The following is a 24977-nucleotide window of genomic DNA, read 5'->3' as shown; positions in this document are numbered from 1 at the left end:
CGGCGTCCTTGTCAGGCTTGTTCGTTCGTTCAGGACTGGTACTCTTCTATACTGTGTCTCAGGAAGCCTCGTTCGACCGGCAGGCCCTGGCAGGCGCCTCTCCCGTAGCAGCCGCCGGCCAACGGACCGCGGTCTCGGGGAGCAGCCGAGACGCAAGTCCTCAGCAGTACGGTCGCGAAAGGGCCTTGGTCTGCCAGAGGGTGGAGGTCCATAAGAACCCCCGGCCGCCCTGGGAGATGGAGGAGAACAGGATATGGCAGTCGAAGAAGGGAGATGGCTCAATCGGATACTACTTGTACTTCTGATGGCAGGGCGAGGGGATCGGGAACGGAGGGGCGAGATATGGCGAGGGAAGAGGGCCGAGGTATGACGAGTCAGGAGTGACTGGGGAGGGGACGGATAGCAGGTTGGAAGCTTGGAAAGAGAGGGTGTCGAGGATGTATTGGCCGGTGGGTTGGGGTCGAGCCTTCAATTGGCTGTCGACGGCGGGGCACTGGCGTCGAGTCGGGCTGGTTCGTGCAACAAGGATCGAAGGAGGGAGAGCGGCAAGGTGTACCGAGCAGATACCGTATAAGGGGGGGTTGATGGCGATGTGGTCTAGCTCGCTGCGGGGCTCGTGGTGCACAAAGAAAGCTTCCCTGGGTTGCGTAGTAGGTGGGTGGTGAGTGTGAGTCTTCGGAAGGGGGGAGATGCAAGCTTCAAGCTTGGAGCTCCGAAGCCGCACGGCAGAAAGAAGCCATGATCTGCCTTGGCATGTGATTGCGATGGGGCACTTACTGAGCTCTCTGTATATTGTAGGGAAACAGCCCCCAGATCACAGCTGCCGAATTGGTCGTCGTAGAGGGCCGTGTACTTTTGTAGTGTAGAGGGCAGGAGCGGAAAAGGGTCATCTTTCAATCAAGCTTCTTTTCGGGAAAGACAGGGGCGGCAGCCGGCGATGGCTTCATGCCGGGCCCATGCCGGGGCCCACCCACCCGACAGGGGCTGGCAGCCGGGCATCTTAACGTCATTGCTGCATCTGCTGCATCCAATTCGGGTGTGACGTGCATCGCAGGAGAAGGTGGGAAGGGAAGAAAGAAAAACAAAATGATACATTCTCTGCCGCTCCTGCATCCAAACACAATCCCGATTCTAGCCCCCCTCCATCACAATGGCCAGATGCTCTTCTCCAAGATGCGACATCAACTCCCGTTTCCGCCTGATTCTGCTGACTGGTGTGCCCATGTCTGCCGCAACAAAGTTTGAAGTTTGAGTCCTCCCTCGGCTTTCAGTTGATGAATTGTTTGAGCAAGCTGCGACCGCCAAAAACGGCCCACTGCATGGAGACTTCACGACCTCCACGACGACTCCGACCGAACTGCATTGGACCCCAGACCCAGCCTGGAATCGGAGTACCTCCATTCTAAACTCCGTTGCACCACCACACCGATGCTTCTAGGTAAGACTTTGATGGGGGTTGTAAGTTGCAGCCATTCTCCAACCGCGAAATCTCGACCGACAAGTCGACAAATAGTGATGTTGATTTAACTCCAGTCCCGGGCTGACGCCGTCACGTCCGGCTCCGATCGGCCGGGGCAGGATGCCGAGCCGGAAGATGCTCGGCTGTGAAGTCCGGAGCCAAGGAAGAACGGCTGCGGCCCTCCCACCAACCAACAGCAAAGCGGTGGTGCATCACCTATCAGTGGCTAGGTGCGAGACTTAGCAGCACTGGCACCAGCAGAGGTAGTGAAGATTGACAAGTAGTATCAAAAATGATCCGAACTGAGTGAGAGCCATCTCATCGTAGACACAACCCCATCGAGTCGTTCAACATGGCAATCGTCCGGTTATAATGCTCGTACCGCACAGCCTGGATGATATCAGGCCCTCTTTTAATCAAGTCAAGCCAAGTCAGCAAACAACCATTCTCCTCATCCTACCAAAATCAAGACAAAAAAAAAACCAAAACTTACTTCTTCTTCCCCTGCCCCTCATGCCCCTCCATCGCCATCCTATATCTCACCTTCCACGGCATCTTCCCCCTCTCAAAGTTCTGCTCCCAATGCACCCGACACAAATTCTTGAGAATCCGGTGCTCCAACCCCCTCGTCTGCGCCGCCGCGTTCAAGAACCAAATCGTCCGCCGTATCCTCTCGCCGTCAAACGTGCCGTTCTTGACATCACGGAACCCCGTGCGTAGCTTGTCCACAATCATGTACCGCGACGGCTTGCTGAACTGCACCGCCCGCAGCCCGGCGCGCAGGAGGTGCCGGTAGGCGTGGATGAGGGTTTCTTTGGTGGGTTGGGGTTGCGGTGTTATTGTCATGATTGTCGTTTTATTTTGGGATGGGGGTTGGTGGTGATGATGATGTGGAAAGTTGAGGATTTATTTCATGTTTTGCCAAATGGAAGCTGCAAATGCTGGTGATGTGTCGCATCTGTTTGACGCACGGACCCACTTATTAATCCGTTAATACGGTCTTCAACATCATATACTTAAGCAGCAACTACCAAATCACATGAAAAGCATCATGAGAAATATCGGGATATTGACATTGGCAGCAGGAAGCCTTTTGAAGGTGGAGGAAGAAGAAAACCAACGACCCGCGTCTCTCTCTTCCCACCTCCGATACGGCTACCAAGAGCCTCGGATGGTCAACAACTCAAAGTTCATCATATCAAACCATCCGCATCAAACATTTCCATCTCAAAACCCATAAAAACACCCTTCAATTGCTTGCTCTACCAATATATGTCATCATGCACCCAGGCTACGGTAGTTTATGTGAGTAATGCTATCCCGTTTAATATCCACCACCATCACCAATCCCCTCTCACTCTCACTCACTCCCCCTCCTCATCCTCCCAACTGCCATAAAACCCCTTCCCCCTCAACCCACCACCGCCTATCCCACTCCCACCACCCCCACTACCCCCACCATCCCTCGCCCCATTCACCTCCGCCTCAATCTTCTCCAAAAACTCGGGCGGGATCGTCGGTATGTACTTCCTCTCGCGCTCGCGGTTGACCCCGCCGAACCCGGCGCCGTAGCTGACCAGCATGTCCGTCACGCTGGGCAGCGTGAAGGGCAGCATCAGCGCTGGGTCGAGGAGCAGGTTCGGCGGGGCGTCCTCGTCGTCTTCATTATACCCTTGTTGTTGTTGTGATTTAGATGATGGTGATTGTGCATTGATATTCTTACTATTCGTCGAGTCTCGTGGTTTCGGCGACGCCGACCCGTTCGACGGTTGATTCCTCCCCGGAGTAGCCGGGGGTGACGCGGCGGCGGCCGCCGCGGCAGCAGCAGCGGCACGTTTCTGTTCCCTCCGCGCTTCCGTCTCCTTTTGTATCGCGACGAGGTACTTCATCGCGCTCTTGGGGAGGCCCTTCTCCCCAACTTCGGGACGATAGTGCGTGGCGGCGTGGATGAGCTGTTGCGGACTGAGCGCGCGGAGCTGCTGGAGCGTGCCGACCAACGCCTCGAGGTCGTCGGCGCCGAGCGACGAGAAACACTGCAGCCACTGAAGCAGCTGGATGACGGGGGCGAGGTGGCGCCGGGTAGCCTCGACCGTGGTTTCGCCCGACGATTTCATCTCGCCTTTTTCGTAATGCTCCGGCTGGCGGTTGTTCTGGCGCGCCCAGTCCTCGAGTGTCGACACGTTCATGCGGATTTGCATGGCCTTGGTGCGCGCCAAGTATTTGCGGTTGGACATGATGCGGTTGAAGAGCTCGGCGCCGAGCCAGTAGATGAGCTGCGAGATGATCTGGGCTGTGATGACCGAATGTACGTCGTACAAGTCGAGGACGAACAGCGTCGACGAGAGCAGCGACGTGACGTTGCGCGGCGACGGTTTGGCCCGCTGTTTGGGAGACGGTGGCCGTAACCGTTTCTCCAGGGGTTCTTCTTTTACCTCCTTCTTCCGTTTAAATATCTTCCATTCGTTTTGGAACGTGATGTCTTCGAAACCAGGAATCGTCTCGTGGTCCAACATGGCGGCGTCCAACACCTTGTCAAGGCGTCTCTCTGCGTCGCGCACAATGAGGATAAAGATCTCATTGATCAGCTCCGCCAGGTGCGCTTGGAACTCGACTGTGGCTTCGACGAGACCGGCGTCCTTCTTGAGGTAATGGAGGAGAAGCGTGGCGTTGGACATCCAAAAGGCCAGGACGGTCATGTCCCACTGGTGCTTTTCCACCACGGCGTTGATCTTCTCCATGGCGGTAACCAGAAGCTTAGCCAAGAGCTCGGGGCTGGCGTGGTAGTGCGCATATCGTGCGCCGAGGAAGATCATGTTCGCCGGCACCGGTTTCTGCGACGGCGATCTCTGGGGCGTCATGTTGGTGATGACAATGTCGAGGATCCGGTCGAGTTCGTTCTCCTGGAACACGAACATCTGGTCATGGTGACACCTTGTCCAATCGAACTCTTGCTCCTCTTCCAAGTCATCCAGGGACTGACATGCCCGTTAGCGAGTGGCCCAACTCCCTGTCAACAAGGTTGCTTACCTCAGGCTGGTCATCCATCCCAACATTCCCCAAATCCACCTCCAGATCACGAGCGCTCTCCATCATCATGCGGCGGCGCATCTCGTTTTCGGCCAGCTCTTCCTCGAACCTGTCCTGGCTGAACCCCGGGTTGTAAAAGTCGTCCCCCGTTCCGGCAGAGCCGATGCCATAGCCGCCGAGGTAGAACGACATCTCGGTATCGGCAGCAACCAGATCAAAAGCGGTCCTGCCGGTAGACGTCTTGGTTTCGGTGGAAGCGCCGCTGTCGAGCAAGAGCTTCGCGATGCCCTTGTGGCGGTTCGTCATGGCCCACATGAGGGCGCTCCACTGGTTGCGGTCCTGCTTGTCCACGTCGGCGCCGGCTTCGATGAGGGCTTGCACGACGGATTCATGGCCCTGATCCCTGAGGCATTAGCAGAGCGATCCCCAAACAAGCCGCAGAGAGTGTGCGGATAAAAGAAAACCAACTCACAAAGCAGCTGGCATAAATCAGCGCCGTAGTCCCCTCCTCATCCGGCGCATTGATGTCCACATATTTCCTCGCGCTCCCGTTGAGGATCTTATTGATCGACTCCACACTCCCATTACTTGCCGCCATGATGAAGGCCTTTTGCAAAATATCCCTCTTCTCCTCCTCCGACCGGTGCTCATCCTCCGCGATCGCATCCTCGTCCTCAAACGCGGCGCTCGCAGCATGCGCCGCCTGGGCGGCCAGCATCTCCATCAACCTCGCCTCGCTCTCGGGCCCGCCCTTGGTCAAGTCATCCCCATAGTTATCGTCCAGCGTCAGGTCGTTAAAGCTCAGAGGCTTCGCGAGAATCGGCGAGGTCAGGAACTGCGACTGGCCCTGCCATCCGTCGTACAGCTCGGTCTCGGGCACGAGCAGCTCCGCGGGGCGGCGGCGGTCGTCGAGGGAGGTGGGCAGGTCCGGGGGCAGGACGCGCTTCTTGGGGGGCTGGTCGCCGTCACCGAAGCCGCCGCCCAGGGCGCCAAATCCGCCCCCTCCAGAGTCCCCGAGATCCATGGCCTCCTCCTTAGGTGTCGACGGGATCGTGGGGAATTCGGGGATGGCGGGTCATGGGTTCATGTGTGCTCGCTCTCGAAACCGGCGGCGGGCATCGGGCCACAGGTCGAGGTAAGAGGTTTCTTTTGAGTCCTGGTCTCTGTGGGAATGGCGGTTCCAAGAGATGCAGGACTGACAGTAAAGGCGCCGAAATGTTGCAAGTAGGGATGGCGAGTGAGGTTTAGTAAGAGGTGAGGTGTTGCAAGTTGAGGTCATGTCTTGGGGGTTTCCCCTCCACGTCAATTGGCCCTGATTAAGCCCAAACAGGGAAGTGGGCATCGACGTCGAGCCACCCCACACCGTATGGCCCGTGCGTTCTTGGTGGGTTCGCCTGTATCATTTCATTTCATTACGAGCTGGCGACGCATTGGAGCGGGAAATTACCGCCATAGGCTTCCCCTGTCTAGGGACAACATCAGCAAAGAGGACGTCTGCGGGTCAGATTACTCCCATCCATCATTCAGGTATCCAACCGAAATTCGCTTCATTTTTGGTCTATCCAAGCATTTTAGACTCCAACCATGCCTGAGAGCCTGGCACCGCAGAATCCCGTCAAACCGCCCTCTTCCCCAACACCCGCAACCTCTTCACGCCTCCATCCGGCACCATGGTAAGCTTGACGTGTGTAATCACACGGTCCTTGACCAGACTCTCGGCCGGATGCTCAAAATCCGGCTTGCACTTGATCGGCTCCGCCAGCTGGATCCAGGCCGGGTCATCCGCCGGCGGCGCCCCTTCCCCAGTCCACTCGATGCCCTCCAGCCGGACCTCCTTGGGATAGTTCCCCCGGAAATGCGCTGTGTCAACAACAAAGCTCTGCACGTAGCCCGGCGCCCCGAGCCGGATGATGGCCCAATCCACATGCCCCTTGGTGCGAGACCGTGCCGTCTCCCACCCATCGCCCATATCCTTCCCCCGCCCGGGTAGGATCAGGTTATCCATCGACCCAAAGTGCTGGTCGCTGCAGCTCACCGCCAGGCCGCCGTTCTGTGCCGCTGCGAGGTCAAACACGGCCTCCGTATCCTCTGGAAACACAGGCACAGCGTGACCGTAGAGCCTGAACCGCGCGATGCCACCGTCCGGGTACATGTTCAAGCGGACATGGGTATACGCCTTCCCTGAGGGGTTGGCCAGTTTCCACCCAAACCTCTGGCTGGGCCCGCACTCCTGGATGCCCAAGATGGTCTCCCACCCGCCGCGCGTGCCCTTCCACGAGAGCACCTCGTCGTCGTTCAGACTGAAACAGCCCTCGACCGAGATGGCCGGGGCGTGGTTGCCCGAGAAGAAGGCCGTGTCGATCTCGACACCCTCGACCAGCCCGGACGCGACACCGAGGCGGATCACCACCCAGTCGAACGGCTCCGGGTTGTGCCGGCGGGTTTCCCAGCCGTCGTACCACGCGCCGGTGTAGACCATTTTGCCCGGCTGCCGGATCGGGGCGGCGGGGTTGATCAAGTTGGCGGCCTCAGCGAACCATTGGTCTGAGAAGCCGAGGATCTTGCCTCCGAGGGCGGACGAGATGAGGTCTAGGGGAGGTTGGAGTCAGGGGGGTTGGCCGGCCGAGAGGGTGGTGACGGGTGAGATGGGGCAGGGATGCGTCACTGACCTAGACGGCCGGCCTTGAGAGTCTTGTCGATCTCATCTGCCGGGACACGGGTGGCCGGCACGGCGTCGAGCTTGTAGTCGATGTCGTCCATGGTGGGCGGGTGGGTGGCGTGTAGGTGAGATGGAAGGTCAGGGGCCGGATGCGCGTGTAAGACTGCTAGATAGGAATATATGAATGAGACTTATCCGTGAGCAAGATAAGGGGTGAAACGGGCGGTCAGGTAGATCCCAGGTACGACGACGCGGTGAGAGATCCAGGGGCGAAGGAAACACAGCACTCTGTCCCTGCCGGACGGTGCCTTATCTCTGACGGAGCTGCATGGAACGTTCCAGTCTCCACCGACGGCCTTGGTGGACCGCCGGAGGACGGCGCATGTCGGTGACCTCCGGCCCGAGCGTTTTATTTTATGTTGAAATCAATCCCGAGAGACAGCTTTGGGCACTGTGTAAGTGAATGATGTAAGGAAATGGGCCTGATGAAGCCAGACATGATGTCAACAGCCAGTGGCGCTGGTTGGTGATACGTAAAGGTTTGCAACCCGAACCCAGGGCCAAGCCAGTCAGGTCTGGTAGGGTGGTGAGGTGGCCTGGATGTCCATGTCAGTTCCAAGAGGGTGACTTGGATGGGTGCAAGAGGTCGAAGAGGTTGGACCTCGGTGGACACTTGGACGCAGCTAAAAGAAGGCGAGTGCGGGGCAGCTCGGGACGGTGCAGTGGTTTCCTGCAGGGCAGCGTTCCCCGATCTCACCTCGATCCTCCTTCAAGGGGAAGCAAACGCCATTCAATTGGGGAAAATTCGGCATTCTCATTGGCTGCCGCGTTACTTGTCATTGCCAGGCTTGAGTGCGCCATCGAGGCAATTGAGGTAAGCTCCAAGAGCAGACACTGGGCCAATTTCACCTCAGATAATGAAGCGGGAATTGGTCATGATCACGGGAACCTAGCTACCTGAAGTACCTGGTAACTTGCTGGAACCTCTTTTGCCTTGCGGATAAAGCAGCCTGGCCATCACCATCTCACCGAGCTTCATCCAGCAACAAGTGAACATCTCCCCGGCTCTGGGCAGAGCTGCCGTTCTGTCGTCCTCGAACTGAACACACTCTCTCATATATCTCCGCTCGTAGACATCCATTTCATCACTTTTACTTACCAGGCACATCTCACCGCGCTTGGCGACCGCCCGCCTCATCAATCAACCTCACCTACCTATACACCACCAAACCAACCACCTCAACCAACCACCATGTCCCGCTCCCCCTCCCCTCATCGTCCATCCGACGACGACGTCGCCAACTCCCACCTCGCCGCGCCGATCTCCCCTTCCGAAAGCGCCCCCCTCCTCGGCCGCCCCGGCAGCCTCACCCAACCCCCCTCCTCACCCATCACCTACAACCTCCTCCTCGGCACCGGCTACCTCGCGCAACTCGGCCTCCTCGCCCTGCTCACCACCATTCTCTACGCAATTACCACGCACCCCACCCTGCCACTCGTCAGCCCGCACCCCATCCTGCAATCCTTCGGCCTCATCGCCCTCGTCCAAGCAATCCTGATCCTCCAACCGACCTTCCGCGTCGAGGAGAAAGCGCAGGGGCAAAAATGGCACGCGGCGCTGCAGGCGCTGGCGCTGGCGGCGTTTGCGGCCGGCGTGGTGGTGATTGAGGTCAACAAGAAGGTGAACCACATGCCGCATTGGCATTCGCTGCACGGGGTGTTGGGGACGACGGCGGCGGGGTTGTTGGTCTTGCAAGGGCTGTTTGGGTTGACGATTTGGGCGACGCCGCGGGTTTGGGGCGGGGAGGAGAGGGCGAAGGGGTTGTGGAAGTATCGTAAGTTCTTTTTGTTTGCCTTTACTCTTCGTGTTTGGATTGGAAAGGAGCTTGATGTTGACAACATCTCTTGCAGACCGCTGGGTGGGCTATGCTGTCCTCTTCTTCCTGCTCGCCACCGTCGCTTCGGCCGCTGAGACGACGTATGTCAAGAAGGTGCTCGAGGTCAAGCTGTGGACCGTCCTGGTGGCCGAGGCGCTCATTCTTCTCGGTGTCGTCCCGCGGATCCATTCGAGGAAGCTGGGAATTCAGCCGCGGGACCAGTAAGGGCATGTTGGATTGGACTTTTTTGTATTGAGTTGGTTCACTGGGTAGGTCGAGGATACAGCGCTTCTTGGAGCAAAGGCTCCTGTGTTTGGGCTTGGAATTGTTTTGGTTTACCAATTATTGCGTGCTAGTTCTCCGAGCTTGGGGAAGGATATTCATTCGTATGGTGATTGATGACGGCTCGATCTGCCGGGGGAAAGGGTCCTAAACTCGATGCAACTTTTGTCTCCCCTAATCACCTCTTGAGTAAACCAATAGGTACCCCAAATGGAACAGCGAATCCGAATCACAAATACCATTCAATTCATTAAACTACCATATACGGTCCTTCATCTCCGGGGTATACAAAGCCTCCGACATAGTTCTTGTAGAAAACGACCATCCCTCCCCTACCATATTCTGTCTTAAGGAGCCCGACACAATATCCAACCCATCCATGGATAAACCACCTGCCATCGTCATCATCCCCCGTCCGAGAAGCCATCCATCCATTTATCATCAATAGCCCGCCTCCTCATTAACGTCGTTTGTTCCGCCATGCGCGTGACTGCCCGCCGTTCTGGATCAGAGTCATGTTCTCCCGCTCGCCTCGTCTCGTCTGCGCTCAACATCCCCCCACCCCATGACAGAAGTCAAGGTCAGGCAGGCCTTGTCCAGCCAGTCAGTGCAGCCGCGAAAGCTCGGCCCCTCGGTCAGGTCCGTCGAGATGCAAGTGGTTCCTCCTCCATTCGTTCATCTCCCTTCCCCGTCGCGTGTAATATTAAGATCGTGAGGGGCCCCTTCCCACCATCATCGTCCTTCTTCTTCTTCTACTCCTCGCTCTTTGGTCCTGTTCTCCGCGTTTTCTTGTTGTTGTTCATGTAGTAGTTGGAGTGGTTGTGTGTGGTATATCTTTGCTTCGATCCGCACTGGACGCCGGTCGCTTATCCCGCCCGAGCAAGAAAAAAATGGGGCAAAAGAGAGACAGAAACAGCAAAAGAGCCACCAAAAAATAAGGTATCAATAAGAACGCAAAAAGGAAAAAGAGTGTCATGAAAATATCATCCCAACCCAACCAACCGACCAACCGCCAAAACTCCGTTTCCCCTTTTGTCCCGTGATCAATGAATTGAGCAGCCTAGGTGAGATCTGCGAGGATACTCACCCTTCCGCCTTTCGGCCATGATCGCCGACTGTCCTACACCCGTGATGACGGCCGCCTCCCCGGGACGCCGGTATAGTCGTTGGAGTACGCGTTGGCGGTGTACGAGTTGGCGGTGTACGAATTGCCGGTGTACGTGTTACCGTAGGTCTCCATGTCCCAGTCGTCCTCGGTGATGCTGGACCAGAAGATCCAGACCAGGACGACCGAGATCAGCGTGAACAGGGTCTGGAACAGCGAGCCGTCAATCTTGCCGGCGGTGCCGTTGCAGATGTACGGGCTGACGACAAAGTTGAAGACCTGGCCCGCGGCAAAGGCCAGGGCGGCGCCGACGAGGAAAAGCATGGGACGAACCTCGCCGAGGATGCGCAGGACGAGAATCGACTCGAGGACGAAGAAGAGGACGATCCACAGGAGGGGGACGATCAGGTAGAGGACGTAGAGGGCGATGTTGCGGTTGGGAAGTTCGAGGCTGGATTCCCAAAAGCCGGTGAACGAGAAGCCGGTGTCCAGCGCGATGTAGCCGACGCCGATGAGGAAGACGAGAGCGGAACCACCGACCAGAGCCACAGAGACCGGAGTGCCGTCATCCATGAGTTGGTAACCGACAATGGCGTTGAGGAAGAGCATCCATGTTGTCGCGGCGATGGCGCCGATGTGGATCGCGCTGAAGGCCTGGAAGGTGGTCAGAGGGGGGAAACGGGCCACGGAGCTCGTTGAGAACCAGGCGACTTACCAATCGCACTTTGGCATTGAGGGGAAACGCTCCAATGGAGAAGATTTCGGAGATACTTATGAGCAAGTACCCCAGGAGCCATAGTTGTATCTCCCTGCGCATCCAGTTAGCATGAGATAGACGCGGTGGTTCGAGGCGCGTCGCTCGACTTACCTCCTGCCAACGGCAGCGCGCTTCCTTTCCGACCTGAGGAGCAGACCGATGGTAGTAGCGATGGCGAAGCCGGCAAGAATTATCGAGCCCAAGTTGCCGAGGTAGCGGTCATCGCCCAGCGGAATGCCCTTCAACTCGCAACCGTCCCATGGTCCGGCTTGGTTGTCTGTGGGCGAGAGGAGCTGTAAGGACGGGTGTGAGCAGGCATTGCAAGACACAGCGTTGGGCGCATCACAAGAAACTTACATTGCACACCGGAAGAGTGGTGTCGGCGCAGAATTGCTGTCCCACCGCGTTGGTTAGCTACCATGCTTGCGCACACGCACACGACATGTCCGCCAAACAGGATCTGCAACAGGCCAACTGTTGCTTGGTGCTGCTCACATCAAAGTTTCCAAATCTCGTCGAGCCCATTTTGACGGTTTAATGGAGGCCGAGGCAGGCCGTTGGGTGAATTCGGAGCCGAGTCGTCGGATTACGTGGCGTTGAGGCAGAACCGGCGCGAACGAGCGGTTGCCGTCGGCGAGAGTCGATTGGGATGCGCGGCCGTGACTCGATTGTTTGCGCGCCGTGAAATTCAAACCCGTTGTCGTTTGTTCTCGTCTGCCTTGTCGATACTCTGACCGTCCGATCCTCTGGTGACTGCTGCGAAAGGCCGAGCCGTCGAATCTCGAAGCAATCCAAGGGAAACAGAACTTCCGGACCAAACCAAATCCCAGACCACAATTCCCCCTCTTTACAGCGCAGCGAGTGAACGCGACGGCGGCGCAGGAGAATCCAGCGGTAGATTTTGCGATCAGGGAGACCGCTGGGTGTGGTGGTTGTCAGGTTGACGTGGGAAAAGGATTGTTGCGGTGATGCGGAAAAGGCACGAAACGCAAGGGCGGACCGGACGAGATGCAAGGCCGCGGGCGTCGAGTGGCCTGAGCTCGGCAAAATATAAAACTCACAATTCCCCGGGGCGTGTTCCAACGGGCACTGAACCAAGCAAAACGCAGGGCAGGGCAGCGATCCATCAGCGGCTTAGGCCAGCTCAGAGGCCCGACTCGAACCAAGCACAGCAGCCCGAGCCCAGCCCAGCCCCAGCCTCTTACGGCAGGAACGCAAAAGCTGGGTGGCACGGGAAGCGGACCCACTCGGTGATCTGGGACCTGTGATTGGTCCAAGGGTGATTGGCGCCTTCCCCGTCCCGGCAACCGACCCAGCCTCTTGCGAAATGACAGCGTGGGAAGTGGACGGTCGAAACCAGTCGACTCTTGCCTCCAACGGCAGCGAGGGTCGCATTGAAGCGTGCCTTGCAGCACGGCCGAGGTCTTTTTCGCTTCTTTTTGATCAGAAGTTGGCGATGTGCTTTCGATCGAACACTTGCCGCGTGTGTAGCGCATGCAACTGCAGGTTGAGGTGTCAATTCTATATATATGCGACAATACCCCCAGTTTAAAATATCCGTCAGAATCTTCTTTTTCCGTCGAGGACTGCTGACGGGAGTCAATTAAGGGCATACGCGGCGGGTTCCTGGCGAGGGTGGCGGCGGCGGAAGATGGAATTGCTTCCCGTCTCAAATGTCGCGGACTGGACTTTGTTTCCTTGGCTTTTGACATGACCGTTCCATCCCGGATTTCCCCAGGGGAGAGGTGACGGCTCAATCGACCAAGTTTGGCAACAATGCGACATCCGTGCGGAAAGCGACGACGATAGCCGAAGTGAAGGCTTCTCTGAACGACTCGAGCATCATTTCTTGTCCCAGCACACTCTCTGGCCTGGAGTAGCTTCTGCTTCTTGAAACCGCGATTTTCATCGTCAACGGAAGCTACCAGAAGTTTACCCGGCATGGCAACCCGCGCAGCCGCAGCAGCAGCCAGCAGCCAGCAGCATGTCATGGCATGTCATGGCATGAAGCTCACTCCCAATTCGCTGCCTGCATGATGAGCTGGATGATGACGGGATCTCCTCTCGAAACGCGGCCCTGTCCAAGCCACGCGGAGATGACTCCCGCAGTGGGCGCCAAGATCGTGGGCAGGGTGCGCCAAACGGCCCGTCGGGTTTGCGCATGGAACAAGAAGCACAGGCAACCAATGTGGTGACCAGCCCATTGGGCCCTGAAGTAAGTACTTGGGTAGATTTGGCAGCAGCCTCATCCAGAAGGACGGGCGTCGGTCGTCGTCATCGGTCACACAGCTCGGGGGGCTGAGCTTAGAAGGGCAGGAGCCCGAAACAGGCCAAGAGGTCTTCACTAATACACAAGCTGTGAAAGGGAGGGGAGATGTACTGGAGGATCAACGGTTCTTGTGAAGATCAAAGTGGCAGCGCAACTGTCGCACGGCCGGCATGCTTGATTAAGCGTTGCCTTGCCTTGCCTTGCCTGTCTGAGCTGACGACCCTCCTCGGCAGAGCAGATTTCCCATCTTCAGCCCAGAGCAAACGGAGGGAGGGTTGGATCCCGAGATGATCCTTATTTTCTACCCGCGTGTGACAGCTGCAAATTAACTAAGGAGTACGCCGTAGTTCAGGTACTCTTATTTCTCCGTCGGCTAGATGCTGTGCGAACCTAGATGCCGCGACAGGACCTGGTTCTTGGGCCTTTGTGACGGCCGTATAGGTTTCATGCGGGGGGTCTCTTCGGCCTCAAACGGCAGCAGATCCGGGCTGATGGAGACGAATGGGTGCCGACAACTATTGTGTTGACAAATGGTGTATAGAAAACAGCACTCAGCCGGGCCTGAGCTCTATTCATAGGGTTGTTGAGGTCCAAGCGATGGAAATAGCCAGGCCAAACTCATGAGATGCAGCGCAACGACTCTTCTTCTACTTATATGAAAGGGACAGAGTTTAAAGCGCTTCTGGACTGATAGATGTGATGGCGGCCTCAGCGGTTGAGAGCGTTGGTTTCAGAGTGCAATTGGCCCCTGCGCAGACACCAACAGATCGAGATCAAAAGCAACAACCCCGATCCTAGCGGCAACGCCACAGAGGGGTTCAACGGTTCGTCTAACTGCGGGGAAGATAAGATCTCACTGTGATGGAAGTCAAGGAAACCAAAGAACTGAGGAGTCTGCTGTGTTATGACTCTCCAACTTCTATATCGTCAAGTCTCTGCAGACAATGAAGCTGACACCACCTCAGAGGAACGGCCAGGAACAAAACCAGAAAACCAAGAAATGCCGGTCCATTCGGAACCCCCAACTCCCCGCATTACGCGTGCCAAGACGCAGCTTGGCAACGTATCCAACGCCCGCCTCCGAACAAAAGCGCAGATCCATCCCGTATAGAGTACACTATCCTCCACCAAAGAACTAATCCGTGTCACGTCTCCAACAATGCCAATGTCGCTCCCTACCAAACCCGGACATCTTAGCTAAGAACAATCCTTCAAACAATCCCAAATCCCACACCGCTGTCCAATCCCCTTCATCACTCGCTGTTTTGTCCCCCTCCAAGCACAGAAACCCAAATGCATAGGGGGTACATTACAGACGCCCATCTGACCCATCCCTTCCGGCGCTAGTCCTTATTGTTGGTCTCGGGACCCCATGCCCAGAAGTCACCACCATCATTGTGCAGGCCCAGTAGTCACGTCTTGTTCTTCGGCAATCCCAAACAGCGGTAGCGGTGGTAGTACATATTCCATCCACCTCACGTCTTCTCTCCCCATCTCCCATCCACCACCACCACTTCCCCCCTTCGCGGATGAGGGCTGCCGCCATCCAGCCCCGCTATCACCAAGATTCCTTCCCCTCCGACAGCACGTCTACCTTCAAACATCCCCTTGCGTACGCTGCCGGTTCGCCAGGCGGGGGAGGAGGAAACGGAGAATCAGCAGTCTCAAAGGTCCAGGGTTGGCGGCGGTCGAGGCCAGCAGAGCCACCACCACCGCCACGGCTACTCCGGCCATCCCATCGACGCACCACGTTCGCTGTCATCAGAGTCGGACGCCGACGGATCGTGGACCGACACGGGCGACATCGCGCTGCAGATTGCCGAGGAGGATCCGTTGCGCGAACGGGCGAGGCAGACGTTGCGCGGTGAGGATCCGGGGTTGGCGAAGGGTTTGACTGGGAGTGTACAAAAGGGGGAAAAGAGCAGAGGGAACAAGAGAAATCCCAACGACAACGACGACAACGACGACGGGGAAGAGGAAGAGGAGGGAAAGCAGAGTTGGAGTTCTGATTCCGCTTCGGACTCTGATACTTCAGACTCTGACTCCAGACCCCTCAGCCACCACCACCGCCGCCGCAGGAGGGGTGGTAGGGGCATCACCAAGGAAGCCATCCGCATCCCAGAGAACGTTACTCCTAAACGCCCGAATTGCGTCGAAAAGATGTTGACGGCAATCATGAGGGGGCGGGGGTCGGTGCACGGGTTGACGGGGAAGCCGTTACTGTTTGTCTCTTCCCTCTCTTCCTCCTCCTCCTCCTCCTCCTGCTCCCTGATGCCCTGTTGGATGATGGGGCGGGCGGATGGATGATGAGTTTTGCGTGCTGACGAGGAGTGACGCTGCCTAGATACTTCACCTCCATTTTCGTGTCGTTGGGGGTGTTTTTGTTCGGATACGACCAGGGCGTGATGTCGGGTATCATCGTGTACGAAGCAGTTTCCCCCCTTCCGGCCTGCTGGAGGAGACTGACCATTTGCTGTTCAGGGGCGAGTACTTCCGGTCCTACTTCCACGACCCCTCGCCCGTGGAGATCGCCACCATGGTAGCCATCCTCGAGGTCGGCGCGTTCGTCTCGTCCCTGATGGTCGGGCGCATCGGCGACATCATCGGCCGGCGCAAAACCATCCTGTACGGCTCCATCGTCTTCTTCGTCGGGGGCGCCATGCAGTCCTTCGCTACCAGCATGGCGTGGATGATGGCGGGGCGCGTCCTGGCGGGCCTCGGCGTCGGCATGCTCTCCACCATCGTGCCCGTGTACCAGTCCGAGATCTCGCCGCCGCATAACCGCGGGAAGCTGGCGTGCATCGAGTTTACGGGGAATATTATTGGGTATGCGACGAGTGTCTGGGTGGATTATGCGTGCGGGTTTATCAAGAGCGATTTGTCGTGGCGGTTGCCGTTGGTGATGCAGTGCGTGATGGGCGCACTGTTGGGGTTGGGGAGCTTGATTATTGTGGAATCTCCGAGGTGTGTTATCCTGCCCTGGGGAAGAGAAAGGGGGGGTGGGGAGGGAATAAGTCAAAACTGATGGTTTATTTCTCCGCAGATGGCTCCTCGACAACGACCACGACGAAGAAGGCATCACCGTCATCGCCAACCTTTACGGGGCGGGTGACATCCACCACCCGCACGCGCGCGAGCAGTTCCGCGAGATCAAGCTCGCCGTGCTCCTGCACCGGCAGGAAGGCGAGCGTACTTACAGGGACATGTTCCAGCGCTACGGGCGGCGCGTGCTGATCGCCATGTCGGCGCAGGCCCTCGCCCAGCTCAACGGCATCAACGTCATCTCGTACTACGCGCCCTACCTCTTCGAGCGCGCCGGCTGGCTCGGGCAGGACGCCATCCTCATGGCGGGCATCAACGGCATCACGTACGTGTTGTCGACCATCCCGCCGTGGTATGTCGTCGACCGCTGGGGGCGGCGGCCGATCCTGCTGTCGGGCGCGGTCGCCATGACGGTCGCGCTGGTGCTGATCGCGTACGTGAGCTACCTGGACGTGCCGGCTACGCCCAAGCTGGTGGTGGTGCTCGTGGTGGTGTACAACGCGGCGTTTGGGTACTCGTGGGGCCCCGTGCCGTGGCTGTATCCGCCCGAGATCCTGCCGCTCAAGATCCGCTCCAAGGGCGCCAGCTTGTCGACGGCCACGAACTGGGCGTTTAATTGGCTGGTGGGCGAGATGACGCCGATTTTGCAGCAGTGGATTGCTTGGAGGTTGTATCTGGTGCATGCGTTTTGGTGTGCCGTCAGCTTTGTTGTGGGTGAGTATACACATACCATCATCACCGTCACATGGCTCGGACCATCATCTCTATTGTGTGTTCTCCACTAACGATTTTTCCCTCTTCTCAGTGTACTTCCTCTACCCCGAGACGCGCGGGGTGCGCCTGGAGGATATGGGAGCACTCTTCGGCGACACCACGCACCCGCACGGCACTCCTGTCGCTAGCAGCAGCGCGACTGACACGCCGGCCTTGCGCGCCGAGTCTGATGCGCTTCTGCGTCCTGCCTCACCCGCCACGCCGTTGGATGGGCCTGCCGGTGGAATAGGTAGGATGGCTAGAACGAGCGGCAGCGAGGAGGGTCCTGCGGCGGGAGGGTGGTTCTCCGGGATCGTCGGCAGGAAGGGAAAGGAGAGAGCGGGGTATGCGCCGGTTGGGCAGCGGGAGGATAACTGAAAACAGGTTCTGTGTGGGGATAGATAGATGTGTCTGTCTCTGACGGCGTTGCGGGTTTGGGTTATACTACCTGATGGGATCATCTTGGAATATATACATATATTCTATGTATAACGACACTTTTTATTTTGCATCCCAGGAGTTTGATACGTTTCAGGGGCTGATCCATCGTCTACTTTACGGTGTAAGGTTGAGTGAGTCTCATTCACAACCATGGAGTGCCTAACTGCCTTGAATCTCGGTACGAATGAACTCTACCATGACCTTTTGCTTGTTGGATAGTTGCTTGTTGACAGGGATGAGTCAGCTCGGGAGCAATCATGTCGTTCCTCGTCCTGTCCTACCCAGCACCTCTCGATTCATCTTCACAACCCACTTCACTCACAGTAATCAAGTGTCCAGGTAGCCAAAAAAAACTACCACGAAGCTGATTCCTAGGTTCTCGGACCAGATGGGTTCTTGGTTGCTCACGATATTAATTTACTTCTGCCAGGAAACGCACTGTCCTGTATGCACACTCATCCTTCACAGTAGTACAGCAGGGGAATTCAGGGAAGTAGGGACCTTGCTTCATAGGTACGCACGGCACTCATCCCATTATCTCAACCACGTTAGGGTTAGGTCCTGGTCCTGTTCCTGGTAGGGCTGGGCTGGGTTGGGCTAGGCCTGGCTGGCTTACTCACCCTCCTCTCCCTCCTGCCGGTGCTATCACACACATGCATGCATCTTCCAACGGTCTGTATGGCTGACGGAGATGCCCGCGAGGGGGTTGGGTTCATTCTGCAAGGGACGGATGGATTCTGAGTGGCCAGCGGTATGCGGACCTCTCTGGAAGGTTCCAAGGTTGGCGATTGACCTACTCTGTATGTACCGCAGGTTGGTCGTTTGGTTGGTGCCAGCTTGGTTTGTGCCGTGGGTGAAGTGCAGATTTTTTTTCTCCGACGGTCCAGCCAACAAGATGGTTGCCGTAGATCCATTACTTGCCACGATCTAACCGCCCGCCCAATCCCGCGGTTGCAGATTCAATATTCTCCTGGCGAGCAGTTCACGTAAGATGTATGTACTAGTCAGGGGTAAACTGCTGCTGTATGTATGTTCCTACATGCCACATCCAACGCCCAACCTGGTGAGTTGGTCGGTCGGTTGGCTGGTTGGTTCGGCGCCTGGGTTTATCCGGACTGAGGTGTTCTCTCTTGTGCACTTCGGCGTGGGATGGTTGGGTTGAGAGAGGTTGGGGGAACTTCTTCCTAGGTGCCGGGCGGGAACGTGGCTGGTGATGGATGGCTGGCGGGAGTGGCGGCACGTGGGGACGGGAGATGAGGTTTGGGGTAGCAGGTAGTTACCGACGGGATGGGATGGCGACCTGCCTCCATACCCTACCGGTAGTATGTATGTAGGACTAGCGAATTGATTCCGATGGATGGGCAATTGGGCCATGCGGGATTTTCCATGTTCTTCTCCATTCGAGGAGGAGCGAGCGCTTGGTTCCCGGTGGATGAATTGTCCAGTTGGGTTGCGAGGAGGCATCAAGCAGCTCAGGGGCTCACCAACCAGTTTGTCCAATTGATGATGGAAGTTACCTGGTGGTCGATCTGATGGTCAAGTCGACAAGGGGGAGCTTTGACAGTTGGCCGGGCCGGGTTGGCTGGTTGGCTGCTGCGAGAGAGCCGAGACATGCAGAGCAAACGGCCGAGTTGACTTGCAGAGTGAATTGATGATGGTCGGGTATCTTTTTTCTGTTTTTTCTGTGGGATGGATTTGTCTCCGGCCGTCGGTTCCATTGCACTGGACGGCCCACGGGAGAGTGGAAAGCCGACAAAAATCTTTCCAGGTCCAGCTCGTCGGTCCGGAGCGAGTGCAACGCTACGTTGGCGAGAATCGATGCCACGTCAAACGTGACAGACCATCAATCACATCAGCAACAACAGCAGCAATCATGCCCGCGGTGGTGAGAGAATTGGATGTTGGTCAGTCGTCAAATCGGGCATTGTGCCCGGCGCCATGTGAAGGGAATTTGGGAAGCCGTTGGTGGGAGTTAAACGGTGCTCACATGCCACCACACAGAATCCAGGACAGGACAAGTCGGGACATGTGCTCCGATGGGTGGTGGGAGAAACGGATGATGAAAGACCGAGAAGTTGGTGCACAGAAGAACATGAGTTTAAAGGAGTAAAAGGAGGAAATACAAAAGAAAAGAATCAAGAAAAATGGAAGAAGAGATATAATGACATCTCAAAACAATTAACGGGGTAATACAAGAAAAGATTTGCTTTGTTTAAAGAAAAGGAAGAAGAAAAAAAAACGTTGAAGTGTGATGTGGGGAGAGCTGTCAGTTTGAGCGTTGAAGTGGGGTTGACCACAGCAAACGCGGGGCATCGGATCGGATCTTGGCGTGGGGTGCTCCGGAGACCAGCCCTCCACTGCATAACCCCTCCAAGAATCAATCGATCATCTGTGATATGGGAGCTAGACTTGGAAGAGAAGCAATGACTTAAGTGCAAGAAGAAAAGGCAAAGTCACACCAATTCCGGTACTTTTAACAACTTTTTCTTGAGTACGGAGTCATCGCAGTAATACCGACAACCTAAGCGACGGTGGTGGGTATACGTGCGGCGTTAAGACGGCCCTGCTTGACAGATGCCAGACGGACCGAGTCAATGGAGGCCAGCGGCGACGGCAGAAGCTTCTGCCGGCAAAATGCAAAGCAACTCTCCGTTGCACCGGGGCTCGGCGATTTGAAGCCCGCTCGGTCCTGAACGCTTCTGAGTCGCTCTTGGACCGATCTGGAGACAAGCACGGCCAAAAGGTTGCATGCAGCGGGATGCGAGGTCAACTTTTGGCTTTGGGACTGCAGCAGTCTGTCTCCCCAAGGAACTAACCATGGATGGAGATGGGCCACACACCGCATCACGGCCCACTGCCCGGACGATCAAGGATGGAAACATCGCAGCGGGGGACATGGGTCTAGGGAGTTGGGTCTTTGCTCTGTACATTGGCTTTTGCTCATGTGCACGAATTGGGCTCGTCGGCCCAAGTGTGTAAGAGCTAGGTAGATCGGGACTCTGCCGATCTCCCCCAGACGGAACAAATGCTTCATCAAGAAGACCCCCGACCCTCCTGCCTCTGGCCTTTTCTCAGTCTCATCTCTCCCCTCCTCCTGTCTGGCCCTTCATGTTTTGACCAGTTGTTAACTCCCGTCCCTACTCTATCCGTAACACCGTCTCCCGTTCTGCTACAATCCACACCTGCTGGAAGCCGACAAACACATCTCAACCTCCACCAAATTACACTTGTGCAACACAAGCTACCACCTCACCGCCTCCGGTTTGCAACGATCCTGGGCGTATGACGTTGAATCCGTGAAAATCCTCGGCGACACGGACCCGCTGGTTGCACGTGGTGGCCCGTAGAACACATGCGAGCCATCTTCCCATCGACTAGGTGACCCTCAGATTCGCCTCATTCCTCCTATTATTTCCAAGACAGCAGGAGACGGAATTCGGCTGGTTCGCCAGTGAAGGAAAGAAGTACTTCTGGAAGCTCGGCTGCGCGGGCGTGGCTTCACCTCCTTTCTGTCTCCAGGAAACAAAATAAAACAAAACAAATAAACCGCCATGGCGCCCTCAAAACTCGGTAGTTTGCGACGCCGACGGTCGGCAACACACCGTCTCACGCCGTTCCGAGACGACACGGGACTGGTGGCACTGCGATACGAACAGACCAAGCAGGCCGAGCCCCCAATACCCATCCCTCCGCCGAAAGACCCTCGCCGCGCCGCGCGTTCATCCTCCGTCACTAACACCAACGCTACCACCAATTCCTCCTCAGCCGCCCAGACACAAAGTTCGATCCAGACCTCGACACCGACCTCGACCTCGAACCTCGTCACCATCGGCCCTCCGCGCGCCTTGTTGCTGCAGCTGGCGTCTTCGCCACCGATCCCGCCACCTCAGGAAGAGCATCCGCTGTTTCGTAACCAGAGGAGGGAGAATCCCCAAACGGACTACGACGCTCGGAAGCGGGACTCGGGTGCGCCGACCGCGTCGACGGCTACGCTCCGCGAAGAGGGAGTCGAGGACCTGGTCCGGCTCAAGATTCTGGACGACATTAACGATTCGCCGGTGGCGTCCCCAGGGTTTGAGAAGGGCGAGCAACCGCAGCAGCAGCAGCAGCAGCAGCAACAGCAGAGGCCACAGAGGCCACAGCAGAAGCCACCAGCTATCAAGACGCGTCCGCCGGTGGTTGAGGACCAGCCTCTCGCTTCACCAACGCCCAAGTCCCCGACAGTTTCTGCACATCCCCCATCGTCGCCGGTCAAGGACGTGCAGGCGGCGCACACCAACAACGCACGCCCGGAGTCTCCTGAGGGATCGGCTCCGACCCGCAAGACATCTCTGGTGAGGAAGATCTCGGTGAGTCTGGGCATGGGGTCTGGCAGTGGTGCTGGTGCTGGTGCTGGTACTGGAGCTGGAGGAAGCGCCTCCTTTTCCACTCCCCCCAAGGCAAGTACGCATAGGCTGCGCAAGAAGAGCAAGCCTCATCAGCCGCAACTGCAGCATCAAGATCCAAATCTCAACGCCGCCGATAGGGCTGCTCCTTCCCCTGTCCAAGGGCGGGTCTCGGGTCCATTTCCCAGCCAATCACCGCACAGCCCTATCCCCCTGACTCCACCATCTCCACAAAAAGAAACCGGGGCCTCCTGCTCCGCTGCTGCATCAGCTGCCCCGATCCCGACTTTAGCTCCAGCTTCATCATCTCCAACAGCAACCACTGCTGGAGACGGCGCATCCATGTCTTTTGCTCCCATCACCACCCCTATTCCCGACGACCGTCTCTGGGAAGACGTGGGCAACGTCTCCTTCTCCCATCGCGGCAGTATCATGCTGTTGGGCGGAAAGAAGAGGTCCAAGCCCGCCCACGACAATAACGACACCACCAACGACGTTCACCCCCAAGACTCCTCCTCCTCCGGCGCCGTCGCCATGGCCACGCAATCATCCGATCCAGAACCGGCCACTGTCGCACCCCAGAATGATGGCCCTGCAGAGACTCCCACTCCCGTCCCCGTCCAGGCCGACGCGCCGTCCGTCCCAAGCATTCGCGTCTCGTCCATGGACGTAGAGAGGGAATCACAAAAGGTGAGATCGCTCTATGAATCCGGCGACGACCTGAGCTGGGAAGATGGCGCTCGCCTCTCGTTTGCCGAACGCCTCGAGCCCACGGCCGAGGTTCCGTCCGACGAGGAAGAGTCCTGCCTGTATGCTTGTCCTTGCGTCTCCCCAGCCCAAGTTTGGCCCTCGTTATCGTGTAGACTTGATCCGTCTCTACAAACACGTCATGCTGACCCTTTGCCCCTGACAGTTCCTCCCGCCCTTCCGCTCGTCCTTCGGGCTCAGGCGAAACACGAGGCCCAGGAGACTCTCTGCACCCCAACCTTCCGGCTACAACCCTTACTCCGCGATCGGCGCATTCCTTATCTCCCCGACGAGATAGCCAAATCAGGAGAGAGCATGAAGCAGCCGGCGGCATCGAAGACTGGTCAGACCTCGACGGCGTCGAAGTCGACCGCTATGGCTTCATCACCCCGAAACGCCCCGCGTCCCGCTCGGGTTCCATGACGGCCCGGCCCTCGCCCTTGGCCTCATCGGTCCGCAAGCGTAACGTCCTGACTAAGAGACCGTCGACGTCGCACTCAACGTCGTTGCCTGGCGGTTTCATGCGCCCACCGAGTCGCAAGGTGTCGGCTCGTTCGCTCAACACGTACGCCTCGGAGCTGTCATCCGTGTCGCGCCGCTCCACCCGTTCCTCGATCCGCTCCGCCACCAACCGCCTTCCCCATAACCGCGAACGCCGCTGGATGGACGAAGCCTCTGAGATGCTCTCCCTACAGGCCGGTCTGACCGGCATTTCTGATGATGACAAGATGGGCAAGCTGCTCGAAGCCCAGAAGCGCAAGGAAGCGGAGCGCTCCGAGAAGTGGCGCAAGATGGCCATCCCGGTCAACAAAGCCATTCTTCTCCCTCCTGGCTCTTCTTCGTCTGCTCCTGCTACTACTTCTGTAAACGGCAGACACACGTCGACATCTTCCATATCTTCCTCGACAGCTACTCAACAACATCAACCACAACAACCCGGCGTCGTGTCCCCTTTAGAAGGCATGTCATACACCTTCGACACCACCTCGCCCAAACTGATCGAGCGCACCTGGAAGGGCATCCCGGATTGCTGGCGCTCCGCAGCTTGGTATTCGTTCCTCTCAGCCAGCGCCCGTGCCCACGGGAGCAGAGAGACGGAGGACTACCTCATCTCCGAGTTCCACCGCCTGCAGAACGTCGCGTCGCCCGACGACGTCCAAATCGACCTCGACGTGCCCCGCACGGTTAGCGGCCACATCATGTTCCGCCGCCGCTATCGCGGCGGGCAGCGCCTGTTGTTTCGGGTTTTGCATGCGATTTCGCTCTACTTCCCTGCTACGGGGTACGTGCAAGGGATGGCCTCCCTGGCAGCTACGTTGCTGTGTTATTTTGATGAGGAGAGGGCCTTCGTGATGATGGTTCGGCTTTGGCGGTATCGCGGGCTCGAGACGCTGTATCAGCCCGGTTTCGCGGGGTTGATGGGGGCGTTGAATGAGTTCGAGAAGCATTGGTTGAGTGGCGCCGGGAGGGATGTGGCGGCCAAGTTGGTAGGTTTACTTTGCTCATTGTGATGCTCTTTCATATATGCGAGGATGAACTGACGTCTGTTTCTTCTCAGAACGAACTCGCCATCGACGCCACCGCCTACGGAACCCGCTGGTACCTGACCCTCTTCAACCTCTCCATCCCCTTCCCCGCCCAGTTGCGTGTTTGGGACGTGTTTATGCTCCTCGGCGACTGTCCTCCCGAATCATCGTCATCCGATCACCCCGATCCATCTTCGTCATCAAAACCCGACGACGACGCCTTAGGTGTACCACCACCGCCGCCAAGAGGCCTCGACGTCCTCCACGCCACCGCCACCGCGCTCATCCACGCCCTCCGCGACGTCCTCCTCGACTCGGACTTTGAAAACGCCATGAAGGCGCTGACCGCCTGGATCCCTGTACGCGATGAGGATTTGTTGATGAAGGTTGCCCGCGCCGAGTGGAAGAGGCATCAGCATCAGAGGGAGCAGCAGCAGCAGGGGGACAAGAAGGGGGAGCACAAGGAGAAGAGGGGGATGATGGGGATTGGGAGGTTGAGGGAGAAGTATGGAAGGGATGGGAAGGATAATAATCATAATACTAATAAAGAGAAGGGGAAGGAGAAGAGCGGGGTGAAGATGCAGAGGGTGGCCAGCGTTTAGGGACGGTGTGGTGGGTGGGGTTGATTAGTTGGGTTTCGTTTTTCAA

The 24977-nt window shown here is 57.4% G+C and overlaps 9 protein-coding genes across 9 annotated transcripts; 4 read left to right on the top strand and 5 right to left on the bottom strand.

Annotated features, from left to right (window-relative positions):
* Positions 1–289: 289 nt before the first annotated feature.
* Positions 290–890, bottom strand: VTJ04DRAFT_8889 (uncharacterized protein; the record flags this gene model as incomplete). The annotated part of the gene is made up of 2 exons (XM_069367374.1): positions 290–638; positions 778–890. The coding sequence occupies 2 exons, from the start codon at positions 888–890 to the stop codon at positions 290–292; spliced, it is 462 nt and encodes a 153-aa protein (XP_069215710.1).
* An 887-nt stretch (positions 891–1777) lies between these two features.
* Positions 1778–2305, bottom strand: VTJ04DRAFT_8888 (uncharacterized protein; the record flags this gene model as incomplete). Its single annotated transcript, XM_069367373.1, has 2 exons — positions 1778–1868; positions 1953–2305. The coding sequence occupies 2 exons, from the start codon at positions 2303–2305 to the stop codon at positions 1778–1780; spliced, it is 444 nt and encodes a 147-aa protein (XP_069215709.1).
* A 518-nt stretch (positions 2306–2823) lies between these two features.
* On the bottom strand, positions 2824–5510 carry VTJ04DRAFT_8887 (uncharacterized protein; the record flags this gene model as incomplete). Its single annotated transcript, XM_069367372.1, has 3 exons — positions 2824–4434; positions 4487–4882; positions 4959–5510. The coding sequence occupies 3 exons, from the start codon at positions 5508–5510 to the stop codon at positions 2824–2826; spliced, it is 2559 nt and encodes an 852-aa protein (XP_069215708.1).
* Positions 5511–6101: 591 nt separating this feature from the next.
* On the bottom strand, positions 6102–7246 carry VTJ04DRAFT_8886 (uncharacterized protein; the record flags this gene model as incomplete). The annotated part of the gene is made up of 2 exons (XM_069367371.1): positions 6102–7075; positions 7156–7246. 2 exons carry the CDS (start codon positions 7244–7246, stop codon positions 6102–6104), a joined length of 1065 nt encoding a protein of 354 aa, XP_069215707.1.
* A 1151-nt stretch (positions 7247–8397) lies between these two features.
* Positions 8398–9247, top strand: VTJ04DRAFT_8885 (uncharacterized protein; the record flags this gene model as incomplete). Its single annotated transcript, XM_069367370.1, has 2 exons — positions 8398–8980; positions 9057–9247. 2 exons carry the CDS (start codon positions 8398–8400, stop codon positions 9245–9247), a joined length of 774 nt encoding a protein of 257 aa, XP_069215706.1.
* Positions 9248–9784: 537 nt separating this feature from the next.
* On the top strand, positions 9785–10253 carry VTJ04DRAFT_8884 (uncharacterized protein; the record flags this gene model as incomplete). Its single annotated transcript, XM_069367369.1, has 2 exons — positions 9785–10041; positions 10112–10253. The coding sequence occupies 2 exons, from the start codon at positions 9785–9787 to the stop codon at positions 10251–10253; spliced, it is 399 nt and encodes a 132-aa protein (XP_069215705.1).
* Positions 10254–10424: 171 nt separating this feature from the next.
* Positions 10425–11691, bottom strand: VTJ04DRAFT_8883 (uncharacterized protein; the record flags this gene model as incomplete). The annotated part of the gene is made up of 5 exons (XM_069367368.1): positions 10425–11063; positions 11125–11218; positions 11278–11459; positions 11524–11559; positions 11662–11691. The coding sequence occupies 5 exons, from the start codon at positions 11689–11691 to the stop codon at positions 10425–10427; spliced, it is 981 nt and encodes a 326-aa protein (XP_069215704.1).
* A 3273-nt stretch (positions 11692–14964) lies between these two features.
* Positions 14965–17608, top strand: VTJ04DRAFT_8882 (uncharacterized protein; the record flags this gene model as incomplete). Its single annotated transcript, XM_069367367.1, has 6 exons — positions 14965–15047; positions 15112–15657; positions 15780–15857; positions 15917–16399; positions 16479–17191; positions 17283–17608. 6 exons carry the CDS (start codon positions 14965–14967, stop codon positions 17606–17608), a joined length of 2229 nt encoding a protein of 742 aa, XP_069215703.1.
* A 3614-nt stretch (positions 17609–21222) lies between these two features.
* On the top strand, positions 21223–24931 carry VTJ04DRAFT_8881 (uncharacterized protein; the record flags this gene model as incomplete). Its single annotated transcript, XM_069367366.1, has 3 exons — positions 21223–22865; positions 22970–24290; positions 24362–24931. The coding sequence occupies 3 exons, from the start codon at positions 21223–21225 to the stop codon at positions 24929–24931; spliced, it is 3534 nt and encodes a 1177-aa protein (XP_069215702.1).
* Between the last annotated feature and the right edge of the window lie 46 nt (positions 24932–24977).

This window comes from Mycothermus thermophilus (assembly GCF_041956435.1).
Source record: "Mycothermus thermophilus strain CBS 625.91 unplaced genomic scaffold VTJ04scaffold_6, whole genome shotgun sequence".
Classification (NCBI taxonomy): domain Eukaryota; kingdom Fungi; phylum Ascomycota; class Sordariomycetes; order Sordariales; family Chaetomiaceae; genus Mycothermus; species Mycothermus thermophilus.
Note: the sequence above shows the minus strand (reverse complement) of the source record. Positions and strands in the feature narration are given on the sequence as shown.